At 45.1% G+C, this 19,583-nt stretch overlaps 1 protein-coding gene across 15 annotated transcripts in view; it reads right to left on the bottom strand.

The window, feature by feature from the left end:
* The window catches only part of BLTP1 (bridge-like lipid transfer protein family member 1), a 2,102,388-nt gene that overhangs the window by 1,535,140 nt on the left and 547,665 nt on the right, over positions 1-19,583 (bottom strand). For all 15 annotated transcript variants that reach the window (XM_078676841.1, XM_078676840.1, XM_078676839.1 and 12 more), the window contains 2 exons: positions 18,353-18,473; positions 2,734-2,880 (listed from right to left, as the gene is read on the bottom strand). In XM_078676841.1, coding sequence (XP_078532967.1) covers positions 2,734-2,880; positions 18,353-18,473 — 268 coding nt within the window. The remainder of the gene's footprint in view (positions 1-2,733; positions 2,881-18,352; positions 18,474-19,583) is intronic.

Below are 19,583 nucleotides of genomic sequence, written 5' to 3' on the forward strand. Positions count from 1 at the left end.
CCTTCCCCCTACGCCCATGTTGATCCCTCGCTTGTGTAACTGGCCACTTCCACATAGCTTTACCCAATCCACACCCACTCCTGTATTGCACCCACCTGTGCCTTTCTTCTTTACAACATGTATTTTAAAATGAGAAGATGTGAAAAGTCCTTTTATTCACTGCAATTATGTTTTATTTCACTCCCGCTCAGCGTGGAGATTTGTTTTGAGATTTCTCAAACATTTGCTAGCGGTTGTATGGAGGCTTTGTACTTAAGGTGCTAGCATGAAAAGGTATTGCGCTGCCTTGGCTGCCTTTGCTGTCTACACTAATTTCATTATTTGTGAAGCCATTTCATGTAAATGCACAGTTGACACAGTATTAATCAACAAGTATTGGGAAGGGGCAAAGATAGCCCGAGGCTGCTACTGTCTTTGGAGGGCTCAGCGTTTCCCGCATGTGAACAAGTCAGATCACAGCACTGAGACAATCATCTGATAGGTAGCATAAGGTAAGGCGGCACTGGGATATGCTGGTGTTTATAAGTGAAATGCCCTGGTGTAATAAACAGAACTATATGTTGCAGCAAAGACACAAGCAGGATTAACATGGGAACCTTCAAGTAAACCAATCAGTTCCTTTCGGAAAAAAAATCCAGGAAATTACTGTAAAAAAATCCTTTTGTGAAATCATAATATCACAGAAATTTAAGACAACATGCACTGCACTGTTATTTTTCCACAGTTGTTTCTTTGGAGAAACGTATTTAATACATTTAGATGTCTTAAGTTCAACTATTAAAGCCCATTGGCTTCCCAATTACCTCCAGGCAGCCATTTAAACGCAAATTTTGCCAGACACAGGATGGCTTCGTCTCTACTCAGTCAGCAAACACGGCTCTTGTAAGGTCTATAGCTTTAAGTTAATTAGTTTGGTACTCCTGGGCCTGACTAGACTATCGACTCCAATGGCCCTATTTATTTTGCTCTTTAAACATAGATTCAGAAACAAAAACACAGTGAGAGACGCTTAACACGCAAGCGCACGTTATACAAACACATTCATAATATGCACAACAAAAAAGCTTACAGGCACACAAGTACAGACTCTAGCGCTTTGATGCAGCTGTGACCGTCTTCTGTAGAAAGTTATTGGGACAATTTTACAATGCCTAACCAAAACTGAGATTAACCATGTTGTGTATTGCTGCTTTGAGCAACATAATATTAATGTGTGCTGTTTACACTAGTGCTCAAATTAACAGTTGCAAGACAAATTATATTGTCTGGTAGTTTCCTGTCTAGTGGGGTGGCTTATTTTGCAATTAATGTGTATAGGAGATGCTAGGTTTTTAATGGTTTTTAATAGTTTGTTTATATCTGTATACATTATTGGTGTTGTTGATATTCAAAATGTTTAATTATATGTGATGATTTGTATTTGTATTATACATTTTTACCTATTTGAGTTTTTGATCTATTAAATACGCACAATAGTGCTTATATACTCTCATTAGAGTCTCTTAGTTTAATCTTGGGGGAACATTGATACATCAGATGTTGAGTGGTATGAGTGAAGAGTAATTGACCAAGTGTGCAAAAGGAGTTCCAGAGGGAAAATTCTGGTTTTAACTTCCAACATAACATTAATAAGCCATAATGTGTAGCAGCACACATTACAATCATATACGTATCTGAGAGCTGGATTTGGCGGCTTATAGTTTACACTACTAAGGACATTCATACAAAAAGTAATTTTAAAGCCACTCATTTAGCAATATGTTGTCTAAGTTAACATATCAAACAAATATTTTGTTGCACAGCATTTGCTGTTGCAGATTTGCTGGTTAGTATTACTAAAAGAGCAAAAAGGCTTTTTTATTCAGAGGTACTGGTTTTTAATGACCATGGACTGATGAAATGCTTGACTACCTTACCCGTTGCATGGTGGACACAATATGCAGCAGTGGACAAGCAGTGCAAAAAGCCCGCTGGACAATTTTACGGATTTGAAATGTCTGATATATAGTGGAATAGACTCACTACAATGAAGGTATACGGTTTCCCTCCCAATAAAATGCAGAGCACTGCCTTCACAGAGGACTTGGGTTGGACAGTGGAGCGCTATCATGCACACACCCTGATTTGAAAGCAAACACACACTGAGAAATCCAAAAGCACACACAAACATTCATATTTACAACAAACACATACCCATGCAACCACACTCCTGAACAAACATACAGCGGTGCCCATTTATTCTTGTGAGCTCTAAAAGTGTGGTCTTTATCACAACATAGCAGTGCCTTCTCTAGCTAAATGCAGCAGACTAGGATGAAAAGATAATGACGTCAAAGAAAAAATAGATTTTAACTCTTTTTAGCCTGCCTGCTTTCTGACACTTTCTACATCCTATCGGTGAAAAGCTGACAGCATATATGGAGTAGTTACTTACCTGTAATCCTAGTTCTCTTCCAGGGGTATCCTCGTCAAAGTCATAAGCATTAGAATATTCCCACGCATGGGCGGGAATATTCTAATGCTTATGCCTATTGATGAGGATCCCCTGGAAGAGAACTTTGCGCATACTCTGAAAACAAACAGAAAGTACAGCAGACAAAAAAGGTTAATTTCATAAAATGATTAACTATTTGTTCACAATGTCCCTGCTTTTGAAAAGCCCTTTTGAAAATGTGATAATCTGTGACATACATATTCCCTTGATAGTTAGGAGGCAAATAAAAAGTCAGATACCTTTGGTATTGTAACATTTGCCTGTAGACCTTTAATTTTTACACACTCTTGCTTTGGTGGAGCATTTGCCGGAGTTTGTCCTTGGTTTGTTGTTCCTGTAGCAGTGTTCTCTATTTTTGATCCACGTACATCTGGTTTTGGAGATAACTAAAATAAATAAATAAAATATGTATAATAATGATTGCACATGTTTGACTCACTCTATGCTAATAAGTGCTCACCTGCATAACCCCAATCTGGGATTGACATGACATCATGTTTGTAGATCCCTTGTTTAATCATGTGATTGTTGAGCATTTTAATAAAAACTGAATTAAAATGACTGAATACATCACCCCACTTCTCTCTAGAGAACTACAAGCGGCGTACCAAGCCGCCAATCCAACTGGAACTACCGCTTATGATGATATGAAAAAGGCAATATTGGAGAGACTAGGATTTGATCAAGTGCATTACCGAAATAAATTTAGAAAAGAAAAGTGCTCTGCTGGGGACAATACTTGTGTTTTGTACTATAGAATAAGAGACATGGGCAATAGGTGGTTAACTCCACACATATCCACTATAGGAGAAATGGTAGAAAAAGTCTATTTGGAACAATTCCTAGATGCATTACCACCCACTACACGTTCATGGGTGAAGCCACACCCGAATCTTACTCCCTCCTCAGCGGTGGACATCGTGTGTGCCTTTCATAGATCCCCAGACTTTAGAGCAGGCAACCCACGAACCCAGTTCCCACTTCCCCCCACACTAACACAAACATATTCTTCCCCAACGTTCCCCATAAAACCTGACCCCAAACCAGTGATATCGCCTCGCCTTGTCCCTAGACCAGTTATGACCCCCTCTAGTACCAGCGGGCAGGTTCCTCAATGTTTCAACTGCGCAGAGTGGGATCATATAGCCAGACAGTGTTCCCTTAAAAACCCTCCTGTAGAACCTATCGAGGAGGGATATTCTCGAGGCAGGACATACGACTGTGTCCCCCAGTTTTATTTATGCCAAATAAAATAATGTTGTGACTCGTTAAACCAACCCACACAGGAATAGAACCATTAATATGGATTCCTATGATCCTACGGGTGGTTCAGAGCGCGATGTCTGCAACAAGGTCCTACGAGTGCAGATGAATGCGCATGCGCGAGAGAGTAATGCGTTGCATCTCCCCGCGCATGCGCTCCCGAATGGAGAAATGTTTCGGAATCATTGCGCGACCCTGCCTAGCCGTACGATAACGGAGGGTTAGTGCTTTGTGCAGCGAGGCTATATTAAGAGGAAGGGCGTTTTTTTAAAACTCGCCTCCACTTCCGCTCGCCATCAGTATCGAGGTACCGACGGAGAGGTGAGACGCCCGGATGCCCAGTACCATGCTTTTTTACTTCACTAGGATCTAGGTTTTTTGTTAAGGGGATTGTGATTTTGAGTCCAATGAGAGCCTTGTACTTGTCACGGACTCTGTGCTGGGATGGGGAGGCTATCTTCTTGTTTCCCCTGCAATCTAGTACTGGACATTTGGGAATACTTTCCAGGCAGCCAGTCATAGGCGCAGGTTTAGATACATTACTAGCACCCTTGCGCCTTGTTTGCCAATAGGCCATGGTCATTAACAGGTCTCATTCCATGAAAACAGTTGGGATACTATTATTCCTTGAATGTCATTAAATATGCGAGATTTACGCGCCCTGGGCACTGTCAGTGGTAGACATGGTAGGAGAGTCACTATCACACGTCCGTTGGGTTTCAGTGTAAAGTCATTTGGCCAAGACACGGTAAAGTTAAGTGCTTACTGAGTCTTCTTCTTTTTACACTACAGAGCGGGGCCTCTTCCTCCCGAGCGGTTGCCGGGTGAGGTGAGGTCGTCACCCACACAAAGCTGGGTGAGTATCACGCTGAGGAAATGCCTCGGTGTGATCAAGCATATATGCTTTAGATTCATGTAAAAATCATATTTTTCATGTATGTGTGCCTGCACGGTTTCTATGTGTGTGCGCCGTGTTGTGTGTGTTGAACCTGGTGTTGTCTGATACAGTGTCTTTTGTTTGTCAACAGGAAGAAGATTCATTTCTCTCCCTGCAGTGGACACTTAAGTACTCGATATATAAGTAACTTTGTCAGTACAGGTCTATTATTCATCATTTATACACTTTGTATGTAGTTGTAGTAGCTTAATTTTTGTCATCGGTCCTGAAGAAAGCTGGGCTAGATGCCCTTAAGCTGAAACATGTCGACTATATCACATTGCGCTAGAGGGTAGTCATGCTACCCAGCGTGCTTTTTAATCTTTAACATCCGCACTTCTGTCGCAAATTCTCCAGGAGTCCGGATTGTTCATTTTAATTTTATTTACATTATTATTTGAGCACTGCACTTTTTTCATTCATCACTTTAGGATGCATGTCTATGATGATACTTTTTACATCCATTCCTGCACCGACACTATATGGTCGGTTTTGGGATGGCATGATTAACATTTCCCACATGACGTAAACTCCACCACATGGGTGGTCTGATGGGGAATTGTGTCAGCCTCCCTCGACTTCCAGTCAATGGTGTTGGCAACCCTTGCTTTCACGCATGCACCACCAGTACCACACGGCTACTGCTGTAGGCACACATCTTTTTAGACTTGATCTGCTCTTGTGTGTTTTGTAGTCTGATATTGGGGAGTGAGCAGACAGGTCATAAAACTTTCCCCTTGACCCTCCCATACCCTTTTTGTTGATAGCAGAATATTCTTAACCAAGGAAGGCCCCCAATGCTATAAAACAGAGGTTTTGTTAAACTGAAAAAAGAGACAGGCTTTGCTAGACACGGGATGCCATGTTACAGTGGTGGACAGGGCTCTAATTGGGGTTCCCCAGCTACAGAGCACAGAACAAGTAAGAGTAACCTGTGTACATGGGGACACAAAAGCATATCCTGTGGCGGAGGTTCTACTAGAAGTGGACAACGACCCCCATTGAAGAGGGTGGGTGCGATTCCTTCTTTACCAGAAGCAGTTATTATAGGGACTAACCACCCTAAGTTTGAGACCTATATGGAAGGAACAAAAAGAAACATTCAGACCTGGCTCGAGAAAGCCACTTTTAGCAGTATGGAAATAGAACAGCCAGACCCCAGAGCTAGAAAGAGGATACGAGAAAGACGAAGGGAGAAAAAGGATTTTTCTTGTTCTCAGTTACCATGAAATGCCTTTCCTTTTTCCCTTTCAGACACCGACGGAACAATGCATTGCAGCTTCTGAACCGCCCATCGAGAGGATAACTCACTCGTACACGCCTGGGAACAGGTCCATGAGCAGCCACCAGATCAGGTAGGACCTTATTTTATCATGAAAAAGGGGTTGTTGTATAGAGCAGAAAAGAAAGACTCACAAGGTAAAACCCAACTAGCTGTACCAACTCCCTTTCGGGAGCATGTACTCCTGTTAGCCCATAACAAAATAGGGGGAGGGCACTATGGTAAGGAAAATACTCTCAAATATCTCCTAGAGCGGTTCCACTGGCCTGGCGTATACAAAGATGTCGCTAAGCACTGTGCTGCTTGTGTGCGATGCCAATATAAGAGTCCTGGGGTCACCCAAAAAGCTCCCCTACTGCCCCTACCCATCATTGACATTCCCTTCAAAAGGGTTGGGATGGACCTAGTAGGTCCCCTGACACCCTCAGCCAGGGGACACCCCTACATATTAGTTATAGTAGACTACGCCAGCCGCTATCCTGAGGCCTTTCCATTATCAAGCATGACCACTACAGCCGTAGCCCAAACGATTATCACCCTGTTCTCAAGAGTAGGCTTTCCCTCGGAAATTTTAACGGACCAGGGAACCCCCTTTGTCTCTCGCATGATGGGACAGATATGTATCATCCTTGGGATAGATTGAATCAGAACATCAGTATATCACCCACAGACAGATGGCCTTGTGGAACGTTACAATAAAACAATAAAAAACCTACTCCGCAAGGTTGTCTCAGAAACTGGGAGGGACTGGGATCAAAAACTGCCCCTGGTTCTTTTCGCCCTACGGGCACACGAACAGAGGTCTACTGGGTTTTCTCCCTTCGAATTATTGTTTTGAAGGAAGCCAAGAACCCTGTTGGATATGGCGGTTGAACAGTCGGAACAAGAAGATGAGGAAGGGAAACCCCTGTTAAGGTATGCCACTGACCTTAAAGCTCCCTTAACACGATTATGGGGATGGTACACGACAACATGAAGGAAGCACAGGAAACGCAGAAGAGGTACTACGACCGTAACAGTAAACTTAGGGAATTCCAACTCGGAGATAAGGTCCTTCTGTTACTCCCTTCCACGGAGGATAAGTTGTTGATGAAGTGGCAGGGATCATATGTAGTGGAAAAAAGAGTAACACTTGTCACCTACAGCGTACTATTACCTCACCGTGCTGTGGGTAAACAGATATACCATGTGAATCTCCTAAAAAAATGGGAAGACGCTCAGCCAACCCTAGTGATGAATAACCCTGCTTTTCTAATCTGTACCTCCCCACCGATAGATATTCCTCTCCCGCCGGTCCAAGAAACCTTAGACCAGTCCGTGCCTACTGGAGAGGTGTTAACCACAACTCAAAAGACCCAAATAGGTGCCTTGCTAGCAACCTTTCCTGGCCTGTTTTCCGCCCGTCCTGGACTAACGTCCCTGGTTCAACGTGAGATAACATCTCTAGTCCCAAAGGTTTTAAAGCAAAAGCCCTACCGTATCCCAGAAGCATGCCGAGAGGCTGTAGATAAAGAACTATCCGAAATGCTATAAGCAGGTATAATAGAACCCTCCCAGAGCAACTGATGCTCTCCGGTGGTACTCGTACCAAAACCAGATGGCAGCTTGCGTTTTTGTATCGATTTTAGACAAGTGAATGCCATCACAAAAATTCGACACATACCCAATGCCTAGAATAGATGAGATGGTGGAACGTCTGGGAAAAGCTTGTTACATGTCAACCCTAGACTTAACTAAAGGGTATAGGCAAATCCCGTTAGCTCCCACTTCTAAAGAAAAAAACACATTTGCCACACCCTCGGGCCTGTATCAGTTCAGAGTGCTTCCCTTTGGGTTGCATGGGGCACCAGCAACCTTTCAGAGGTTAATGGACCACCTCATAAAACCACACCAGAAATACGCCGCCGCTTATCTCGATGATATTGTGGTTTTTAGTCAAACGTGGGAGGAACACTTGGGACACCTGAAAGCCATTTTTTGGGCAATACAGGGCGCTGGTATTACCATCAACCCAAAGAAATCACTATTAGAAACAAACAAAATACATTATTTGGGCTATCCATCCAAGAAGCACACCTAAATCCGCAAGTGAACAAGATAGAGGCTATCAATTCCATCCCCAGACCAACAACAAAGAAGGAAGTCCGCTCCTTTTTAGGCTTTATAGAGTATTTTAGACAATTCATACCCAATTTTTCTTCCATCGCTAGCCCCCTAACCGATCTCCTATCCAAGGTCCATCCCAACCACATACACACATGGACTTCAGTTCAGGAGGATAGTTTCAAAGCCCTAAAACATGCTATATGCACCGCCCCAGGGCTAAAGTGTCCAGATTTTGAGTGTACCTTTGTACTTGGAGAAGTGTGGCTCACTGGTTAGAGGAGGCAGACCCGGACGCTGAGATCAGACCCGGGACCAGGGTTCAATTCCCGACGCGGCAGGGTCTTGAGCCCAAAAATGTCCACGGACTCGATAATTCTCGCCTCGGTGACTACTCGAATCACAGGTTCACACTCTGCAACTCTGGGCAATAGCTTGCTTAATCTCCACTATGGCCCCCCGCGGCGGGATGCCTGGCTTTCACCTTGGGGATACCTAGGCGCTATCTCACAGGGGAAAACCAGGACGGGTTCCCAATGCAAAGCGCTTTGAGACCTGGCGGTGATATTGCGCTATATAAAAACCCATCCATCCATCCATCTATACTTCAAACAGATGCTTCTGGCCATGGATTGGGTGCTGTACTGTTCCAACCTGACTAAGCATGGGCGGATTTTGCGGATCCACGAATTTGCGGATTCACGGATCGTGGATCCGCAAAATCCGCGGATTATGCGGATCGGCGGATTTGGGGGCGGGGCTTCCTCGAGTGTGTGGGCGGGGCCAAACGGACGGGCTTCCATGCGAGCGCACATGCCTCTTGTGTGTATAAAATGTCAGAGACCGATCGGAGCAGCAGATTAAGAGACAGAAGCTCCTGGTCACAGGAACAGCACGGGGATTGCGCTCGTGAAAGTCAAAGATGCAAATGCCTCTGGCCAGCATCACAGAGGATTTTCGATGGTATATTTGGGAAGAAGGCACACCTGCCCAGCACCCACAATGCTCACGATTGTTTTTGGGCTGATGAATGAGTCACTGAATTTAAGCTTCAACTAGGGCACATGCTTTATTGATATCTGCAAGTGTTCCTCGAGTGTGTGGGCGGGGCCAAACGGACGGGGCTTCCATGCGAGCGCACATGCCTCTTGTGTGTATAAAAGGTCAGAGACCGATCAGAGCAGCAGATTAAGAGACAGAACCGTTTGTCACCATCATGAATAATTTACGATGGCGCCGGCAAGCTGCCAGCGCCATCCTGCAAAAGTTACTTAATTAGCTTCAACAGGAAGCTCCAACTGATAAAATAAAGCAGGCGCTCGAGCCCCTGCTTTATCTTATCTGTTAGAGCTTCCTGTTGAAGCTAATTAAGTAACCATTTGAGGATGGCGCTGGCAGCTTGCCGGCGCCATCGTAAATTAGGCATTATGCTTGAACTTTTGACCGCAAAATCCGCTCCGATCGCGGATTGCGGATTTTCGGTGAATTCGCGAGAATTCGCGGACCGCGGATTTACCGAAAATCCGCAAAATCCGCGATCGGAGCGGATTTTGCGCTCATGCTTAGACCTGACCAAACCCCTCTTATATATCAGCAGGAAGCTATTCCCGAGGGAAACGCACTACTCAACAATAGAGAAAGAATGCCTACCAATCAAATGGGCTATAGAATCCCTACAATACTATCTATTGGGTATCTATTGGGTAGACAGTTCTTTGTCCTTAATGACCATGCACCTCTGACCTGGCTGGTGCAGAACAAAGACACCAATGCTCGAGTCTTAAGATGGTTTCTCGCCTTGCAACCTTTTTCATTTCATACTTTGCATGTACCAGGTGTGAAGCAAATAAGCACAGACTATCTGTCCCGGTGCCCTTCCTCTGAATGGCCCAAACGTCCATTCCAAAGGGGGGAGATCTGTGAGAAGGACAAGGAACCCACTATCCGGAAGTGTGTAAAAACGGGCGGGGACGCTAGTGTAAGACCGGAAGCAGCCAGCGGTCTAGTTCTACTGGGCGACGTCAGAGCGGCAAAACAAAAGAAGGACCACAAAAACAGAGAGTGGAGGACGGAATGGTGGCGCAGTTTGAAGACGGAGAGTAGCGGAGCAGCTGAGAACGAGGAGCCCAGGAGTCAAGGAGGAGAAGGCGAGAAGCAGGAGGAGCGAAGCAGTGGAGGCGCGACGCGGGAGGAGCGGAGCAGTGGAGGCGAGACGCAGGAGGAGACCTCGAGATACCAGACAATGCGGACATACCCGGCAGCCCAAGGAAGGGAGAGGACGCCCCGTGTTCCGACGCCATGGCCCCAGTTGACGGGTCGTGGCCCAAGGCAAGTGGCTCTGAGGGGCTCGTTTTGGTGGGGCTGGTGGGGGGGGGGGGTACGAGGAGCTAAAAAGCACTAGTTCTTGTCGGCATCCCTTCCTACACTCCTTGACCCTTTTCCCATTCCTACACTATGTCGGGTGATGGTAGCACACAAAGACCCTAAGTAAGGACAGACCTTATTAATCCCGGACCTTTTATTTCTTTTTTTCCCTTCTTTGGAGACCCACGGGGAGCAACCCAGAGAGCTGCAAGACAAGCCCCAAGATGCCCGGAGCAAGTAGCGGACACCCCACCCTTAACTTAAACCCTTGAATATAGACGTATTTTCTTTATTATCTTCGTACTGAGATGTTATTACCTGTCCCACACCTAAAACCAGTGACCAGCTAAAATCCTGCCAATAAAAAATAAACTTGGTTGAAGTAAAAAAAATATCCCCTTTTGTGTCTGACCCTCGGATCGCCTACACTGTTCTAGGGTCTTTTGGCTTGGAACTGTGACCTTTTGCAGTGTCCTCAGCCGGAACGTGCTTTTTCGGTTCCGGGGGTTTTTTCGGCTCCGAAGCATGGGAGTCGGGCCTTTAGGTAGTTTTTTGCTTGGCTCAGAGTGCGGTTTTGGTGTTGATGTGCCGGTGCCAGTCTTCGGCTCCGAGTGCTTGGGTGTTGAAGCAGCAGTCGGCGTGGCTGAGGAAGATGGCTTCTTTTTCAGTGTTGGTGAGTTATCAGCACCAGGAGTAGGCTGACTCGAGCCCGAGCAACCTGAAGGCTCAATAGGCTTCTTTGCCGAGCCCGAAGGCAGGGCGTGGGATGCAGTCTCTCAGTGTGCACCCGGGCCCGAAGGTGAGGGTGTGACCGTAGTCTTTTTGGGGGTGTTGAGGAAGGGTCGGGCCGTGTGTACTTACGACCCGTTGAGCCGGAGTAATGTACTCGACATCTGAATCTTCGGCATCGGAGTAGCTGGCGCTTTCTTCGGCCCGCTGCTGCTCTGGCACGTCGACGCCCTCTTCAAAGATGTCGCCGGGAATCGAAGCTGAAGAGCGAGCCATGGTTCTTAGAGCTTGTCGATCCCAAATTGTATTCTTGGAGCGGAGAGAGGCACAAGCTGAACAGTCTATGGCCTTGTGCTCCGGTGATAGGCAAAGGTTGCACACCTCATGGAGATCGGTGTGGGGAAACTTCGACTCACATCAAGGACACTTCTTGAATGGCGTCCGTTCCATGAGCCTGAAGATGAGGCCTAGGTAGGCCCGAAGGCCTTCGTCGACGACTGAAATCGAAGACTTCGAAGTTCTCGAGATCGGTGGGGATGGGGAATGCGCTCGAGACAATACCATCGGAAATGGGTGAGGGATTGTGCGCCGAACGAAAACTCGGTTCCAACCAGAACGTAGGAAACACATCTGAGCCCGATGGCGGAAAAAAACAATCTGAGGATGTGGTCCAAACGAAGAGTCACCTATCTCGTGACTTCCAAAGAACTTTTCAGGACAAAAACAAGTGCAAACATCCGGACCCAACACTAGGTTGCGATCTCTGCACAGTGTGTAATCCGCAGCTCCTATGCCTCGAACATTAACTTTTCTTTTAGTATGTACTTGTTCATTACTCTCAGATCTAAAATGGGTCTGAATTCTTGCTTTGGTCCTTTCTTTATTACTAAAGATATGCTGATAAAAAATCCCCAGTCATTTCTGGTGTTGTGGAACCTCTTCTACAGTCTGTGTTTGTAACAAAATGTTGACTTCTTTTTGTAAATTGTCTTTTAGGTGCTGTGATATTTTTACTGGTGTAACACAAGGAGGAGGAGACCTGAATCAAAGAGAATAACCATTCTAAATAATATTCAAGATCGATTTGTCCTTGGTTATTAAGTGCCACTCTTTAAGATGATTTGTGATACTCTCCCCAACCTCAGTGGGTGTCAGAGAAGGGGGAAGTGAATTGCTTTGCCAGAAGTTCTCCTGTAGATGCAGGCTGCCATTCATATCCCCTTTCTCTAGTTGGTTTACGAAGGTGGTAGTGTTGCCTCGACTGCTGTTGGTGTTGGTGTTGCTGTTGAGACCAGTGAGGGGCTTGAACCCTCTGATGGAAAACAGTCTATTGTAAGGTATGTATCTCCTACAATACTCTTTTTCCTTTTACAAACAAAAAGCCCTTGAGTGTGTCCATTTAGGTCTACGTTTTGAACATGTCTTTGTCTGCATAAGTTCCAAAAAGGGTATTACCTGAAAATGGTAAATTTATGATTCATTGTTGAACCTCTGGCTTAAGGCCGGTGAGTCAGAGCCAAGAGGAGTTTCGAGAAACAGATGCCATGAGAATAACAGAGCACAGCTAGGTCTGATGCATCCGCTGCAGCACTTATAATCTGATTAGATAACAGCCCACCTTCATTCAAGATTTTCTGAAAATCTTGCCTGTTCTCCTTTGGTAGTTTCTCAGTAAATCAGCTCAGTGAATCACAGAAGGACCTATCATACTTCACAGCAAAGCAGAAGCACTTACTACTTTAATGGATGATGCAGATGTACCAAGCATCCTTTTGACAATAGGTTCTATCTGCTTGCTGTCTTTATCTGACCGAACAGAAGAGGACAGTGCCCCAGTGTGGGACTTTCTTGCCACACTGTGGCAGGACAAGGGTCCACTCTCTAATATAATGGGTACTGATCAGGAGCTTTATACTTTTTTAACAGCCTATATGGAGCATGCCTTAGTGATGCTGCAGTCAGAAACAGTTGCATAGCAGGCTCCAGAATACACAGAACTAGAGGTAGTAGTGGTGGTGTAGCTGCTCTGTGATGCAGAGTCTCAAAGATCACAGAAAATTAGGTTTTAGTAGTAGGGATGCCTATATTCATTTTTGTTGCTCCACCAAAATGCCAGAGGTAGCTGAAGTAACATCACACATCCTTTGGGCCAAAGGAAGTGACATCAACTGAGATTTGACTGAACTTTCCCAAGAAGGGATGTCATTTGACCGTAACCTGGATGGCATCTAAATAAACAACTTTGTGATTCATTTGAAAACACTGTACAAATGTCTCTTTGGGATACAACAATATTAGGGTGCTGACATGATCTTTAAAAGTGGTGGGGTGTAATAGAGTATTTGCCCTAAAGTGTTATAAGAAAAGAAAGGGAGCCAGAATTTTTCTTGGAGGAGGGCCGAAGGGGGGCAGTAGAAGGAGGGTAATTTTTTTTAAAACGGGGTCACACATTTTAAAGAAACTTTTTCACAGAAATTTGCAAAAGAAAAATGATCCCAGAAAGGGTATATGTTAAATATAAAAGTTCCTTCATGGTGTGCCAAGCCAATCAAACCTCACTCTACCCAGGCATCGACCCCCTGAGTTCCAAAATGTGCTACGGTTTCCCTATACGTCAAAAATGGCCTCCATTGTGCTGGAGCTAGAATTTTGTGCTGGGCCACAAATGATGGATGGAATGCTGAATGAATCAAACATTCACCCCTAGTCAAGAGATCTGAGTTAAATCCATCGTTCTTTTGCTCACTACGCCAACCCAGTTTGGACCCAGCCATATGCTAATCAGTCTTGACCCTGTTCCTCATGGGAGCAGTCCAACCCTAACTACCAAGCCCGGTCCTCCCTTGACCGGAAACAAGCATCCTGGGGCCAGTTTCGGGGTAACACCCCCTTATCATCCAGATTGGCCCGATGTGGTGGCAAGTCTTTTTCGTACCTAGCCCCATATCATTGGAATAAGCTACGCCGCCATATCTGAACCTTCCCTGACTTCCAGAACTTCAACAAGTTGCTAAAAATATGGCTGTTCTGAATTTCACTCTGCTTTGGCCTACAGTGCAAGAGCTGAGTTGCTCCTTCAGGAGTGAGAAATGCGCTATACCAAGTACATAAATATATATTATGACACCAATTACATACAATATGTCAGCCCCAAATTTCTTTAATTAATGCAGCCATACATCATTGGCAAACTTCATTCCAAGGTGCATTTCTAGCAAGTTAGGGCCAGCATTTTGTCATGCTTTTACCCTCCTACATGCCAAGAATCACCTACAATGTGCTGGTGCCAGAATTGTCCCATGAGTGTTCCCTATGACAGTATTATCATCCGTATGCCAGCTGTAACATTTTTCTCTGGGTGCCCCATACCAAGAGTTACCTCAGTATGCCAGTGTCAAGCAAGAGTTATCCTATATGTCAAGTGTTACCTCTAAAATGCTAGTGCCAGTATTTTGACACAGGGCCCAGTCACGTTAAGAATAGGCTGAAGTATGTAAGCGCCAGTATTTTTACAAGGGTTCCTCTATAATCTAAGAATTACCTTTGGTATACCAGAGCCTAAGTCAGATTCACAATCGTAACACCACATTATCTCTCACTTTACATTCAGTCATTAACACTCATTCTCAGCTATTAACTCTCACTCAGTCATCCTCACTCATTACACTCAATCTTGCTTTGACTCACTCATTTATTTTCACCCATTCACAAACACACACTCATTCTACCCTGATTCACTCATACTTACACTGACTTGCACTCACTCTTACTCTCTCATTCTCAATCAATCAATCAATCAGTCATTTGTTAAGCGCACTACATTCCCACCAGGGTCTATAGGCGTGGGGGAGGGGGGTGGAGGCCGCTACTGATCGAACAGCCAGGTCTTTAGTATCCTCCTGAAGGTCAGCAGGTCTGTCGTAGGCTCAGTGGGAGGGTGTTCCATGTCTTAGCAGCGAGGTGGGAGAAGGATCTCCCGCCGGTGGTTGTTCTTCGGATGTGCGGGACGGTGGCAAGTGAGAGGTCGGCGGAGCGTAGCTGGCGGTTGGGGGTGTAGAAGGAGAACCATGTGTTGAGGTAGGATGGGCTGGTCTTGTGGAGTGAGTTGTGTGCGTGGATGAGGAGCTTGAAGGATATTCTCTTGTTGACGGGGAGCCAGGGCAGGTTTCTCAGGTGGGGGGGTGATGGGGCCGTGTCGTGGTACCTCGAGGATCAGTCGTGCCGGGGTGTTTTGGACGCGTTGTCGATTGATGAGCTTGGTCGGGGCTCCCGCGTAGAGGGCGTTTCCGTAGTCGAGTCTGCTGCTGACGAGGGCCTGGGTGACTGTCTTTCTTGTATCTGTCGGGATCCATCTGTAGATCTTGCGGAGCATGCAGAGGGTGTTGAAGCAGGAGGAGGAGACGGCGTTGACTTGCTTGGTGATTGAGAGCGTTGAGTCGAGGATGATTCCCAGGTTGCGTGCGTGGTCGGTGGGTGTTGGAGCTGCCTCCAGTGCCGTTGGCCACCAGGAGTCGTCCCTGACCGACGGGTTGGAGCAGAGGATGAGGACCTCCGTCTTGTCAGAGTTTAGCTTCAGACGGCTGATCTTCATCGGCCTTCATTCCTTCATGGAGGTTGGCTTTGGCAGTGATGGGGTCCTTGGTGAGGGAGAGGATCAGTTGAGTGTCGTCGGCGTAGGAGATTATGTTGAGGTCGTGCTGTCGGGCGACGTGTGCGAGCGGGCCATGTACATGTTGAACAATATCAGGCTGAGGGAGGATCTTTGGGGTACGCCGCAGATGATTTCGGAGGCTTCGGAACAGGGGGAGGCAGACGCTCTGGGTTCTGCCGGAGAGGAAAGAGGTGGTCCATTCCAGAGCCTTGTCTCAGACCCCTGCGGCGGGGAGGCGTGCGCGTAGTGTGCTTTGACAGATGGTGTCGAAGGCGGCGGAGAGGTCTAGGAGGATGAGGGCTGCAGTCTCCCCGTTGTCTAGCAGGGTCCCGTCGTCGTCGGTGGCGGCGATGAGGGCGGTCTAGTTGCTGTGGTTGCTGCAGAACCCTAACGGAGAAGGGTCCAGGATTCTGTTCTCTACGAGGTATCGGGTTAGCTGTCTGTTAACGATTTTCTCAATGACCTTGGCTGGGAAGGGGAGCAGAGAGATGGGTGGGTCAGAAGTTCTTGAGGTCTCTTGGGTCTGCCTTGGGTTTTTTGAGTACGGCGTTGATCTCGGCGTCTTTCCAGCTCTCTCTCTCACTCACTCTGGCTCACTTACTTACACTCAAGCTCATTTTTCTCACTCGACAATGGTCGCTGACTTACACTTTCAGTCCACCAACATGCTCACACACAAACAAATGCTTACAAAAAACACTCCCTCACTCACAACACACCTTTAAATACATGTGTTACTTATCTCAGCTGCCAGCGAAGCTCCTATTCCAGTTCCTGGTGGTCCATTTTTTATTACACTCATAGTAAATATTATACAATTATTCACTGTTAATGTAAAAAAACAAAATCCCATAAAAAGCCAGGTGGAGCCGCTACTGTAGTCTTGGCACTGATTTTGCCACATTTGGGGCCAGGGTCGTAAAGGCAGTGCCAGGGGTCGCAAGGGGCGAGCCAGGGGTCACATCTGTGACCCTTAGATGATGTCCATAGATGAAAATTATGCAATGGGTATCAATAGTTTCCTCCTATTTTTTATTGTTTAAAATCATGGAAAATGTTTTGGTCTACGGAAGAGAGCTCTCACCAGCAGGAACTCTCACTCATAAGAGGTGTCAAGTGCACTAGCCAATTGAAAATCAGTTTCTCACAGAGATATCCTCATCTATATTTGTTTGAACAGAATACTACATTGATTCAGTAACAGAACCAACTTCAATTAAGTTGATATGCGTATTGATAAAGACCAATGCAGCTGTGAGCTAGAATAATCTAGGAATTATAAAGTAGCTTTTAAAGACGTTTGAGAAAGATGCAGGAATTAAGGTCAAAGGAAACGAATCAGCACCACAAGAGCTGAAACAAACATGATGGCTCCTAAGGGCATACAAAGACAGAATAACTTTCTGTGCAGTAGAGTGTCCTGCAGGTTGACATCTTACATGTGGGATAAATAGGCTGTAACTCCTGAACAGGGGCTAAGAGGAATGATTAGGTTTATGAGGGGAAGAGCAAAGCTCCCTGGTCTGGGAGTGCCTCTAATGTGCAAGGGGACTGAGGCATTTACTACAAGGAGGCCAATGAGACGTTCACCTTCCTTTCACAGATTTCCATCAGGTGCATGATGACAGAGGCCACATGTAATTGGTGGAAGCCTTTTGAAGGAAACCACTAGTAGGCAAATTTCTCTATGAAATAGTTCACAGCACATCAAAGCAAATTCAATAACACCTAATATCAGCTTACAGGCCTTGCTGCTCTTGTGATTTATGCCTGGGATTCAGGAGCATTTACTACAGGCCAGTCTCTCCCACTTCCCTCCTGGGTAACCGTGCACAGAGATCAAATGACATCGATCCACTGGAAACTTTCTGAAGCACCAATCTCTGTCTACAAGTTAGGCCAATCAGACTGGCTGCAAAAGGACCTACACGGCTTGCAGCCCAGAGATTTGGTAAAGTATAACTTCTCAAAAAGCAGAGGGAAAAAGATTACATTTGTTGGAAATGGTCAGAGATAACTTGGCGGCCCAGGATTGCAAGTCTGTAGAGGTGCGAGAAAAAACAACTGGCATCGCTGGCCCTCAAAATGATCAACATTGGCCTTCAAGGTCACTACCCTTGGAGGTACTCAACTCTTCTGGTGAGCCAAAAATATGGATCCTGTCTGGTGTCTGGGAAGAGGTTCATACAGAGAATGTGCAGAAGTAATCTTCCATTATAAACTAGGTATATAGTTCTCCTTTTCCTGTCATTTGAGGGAGTTGTAATGTTTGTTAAATCTTAACTGGACTCAAACAACACACTAGGTATCAACAACTTAGTGCACAACTAGAACATGCTGTTTGGTCCACAGGCAGTGGAAGAGCTGGACAATGAAGAAATTTCAAGGCTCCATACGCGACTTGGGTTCTTTTTAAGATTACAACATATTAACCAATACGACTTAAAAAGTGAAAGGGTAGATGATATCAGAAGCAATACAGAAATCGTCATGCAATTTAAAACTTATTAGATTATAATAAAATCTTACATTTTCTGAAAATGTGGATTTGCTAATCTGCACAGCTTCACTGAGGACCTTGGTGTGCAAGTCATCTACAATTGCAGCTGGGTGGCGCGTGCTTGTAAAATGAATCATAGCTTCAATGTACCTGTTAAAGAAAGCAGACAAACAAGTATTTAAATATTCCAAATATACCGACATAAATCACAAATCAGACTAGAAATCATAAATTGGCATTAGGAACAAAGATGCAAGAACCCATATTTAGAGAAAAACAAGATAAACTGAATATAATACCCTAGACAAAAACACGCTCAAAGCCTACAAACAAACAAGCCAAGAGGCAATGATTGAAGGAGAACAATAGCTCATCTAGAGAACTGTTTAAAATAGTTAAGAAAATGGATAATCCAACAGTGTTGAACCGAACAACGAAAGCTTCTGCATTTTCAGATAAGAATTCGCCACATTCTTTAAAAATAGATCACAACCATTTACTTGACATTTGGAGTTCAACCACCTGCGGAGGAGCTATTCAAGGATGCTAAATTACACCCTAAAGCCCCCTTTAATTGAGGGCGGTTTGCAGAATTTACAGTTTGTAGGAAGCTGGCTCTGTATATAGTATATACTATATCAAAAAAGAGATATATATTGCACAGAGTCCAATATGTAAAGTAGATAATACCTTACTCTCAATTTAGTGGTAGCTGGGCTGAGCAGTTAGGCTGATCAAAGGGTAGTGTGAATGCATGTGTTGTATGCACTCTTTCAAGGCAGGTACATACACTAAATGACTAACTCCAGGCCAATATTTACAAAAATATTACTTTAGTTACTTGTATTTTAGCAACCAAGTGGAACTCAGTTACAGGTAAGTATTTATTTCAGAAATGTAATACTTTCAATATGCAGTTGGCAAATGCTTGTATAAACAGTCACAATATTTTATAGGTGCATGGAATACTCATCAATGCCAAAAGAGATACTTTGTAATATTCTCTTAACACTTAATGCAATACAGAGAAAGACCAATGCAATCCTATGGTAGGAAAGGGAGGTAAGTAATTTTCAGGTAAGCACTCGACTTACAAGTTCAGTCTTCGCAAGGTTTGACCAAGGCTGGGGAAGGGTCGGACCAAGGTTGGTACTGCACCACCAGCAGCACTGGCGCAGCCAAATGCAGAGGTCACTAGGCCCAATGTTAGTCTATAGGAGTTGGGGTCACCTCAAAGAGGCACCGGTATCAGGTAAGTAC

The sequence above is a fragment of the Lissotriton helveticus genome, chromosome 2_1, assembly GCF_964261635.1.
Source record: "Lissotriton helveticus chromosome 2_1, aLisHel1.1, whole genome shotgun sequence".
Taxonomy (NCBI): Eukaryota; Metazoa; Chordata; class Amphibia; order Caudata; family Salamandridae; genus Lissotriton; species Lissotriton helveticus.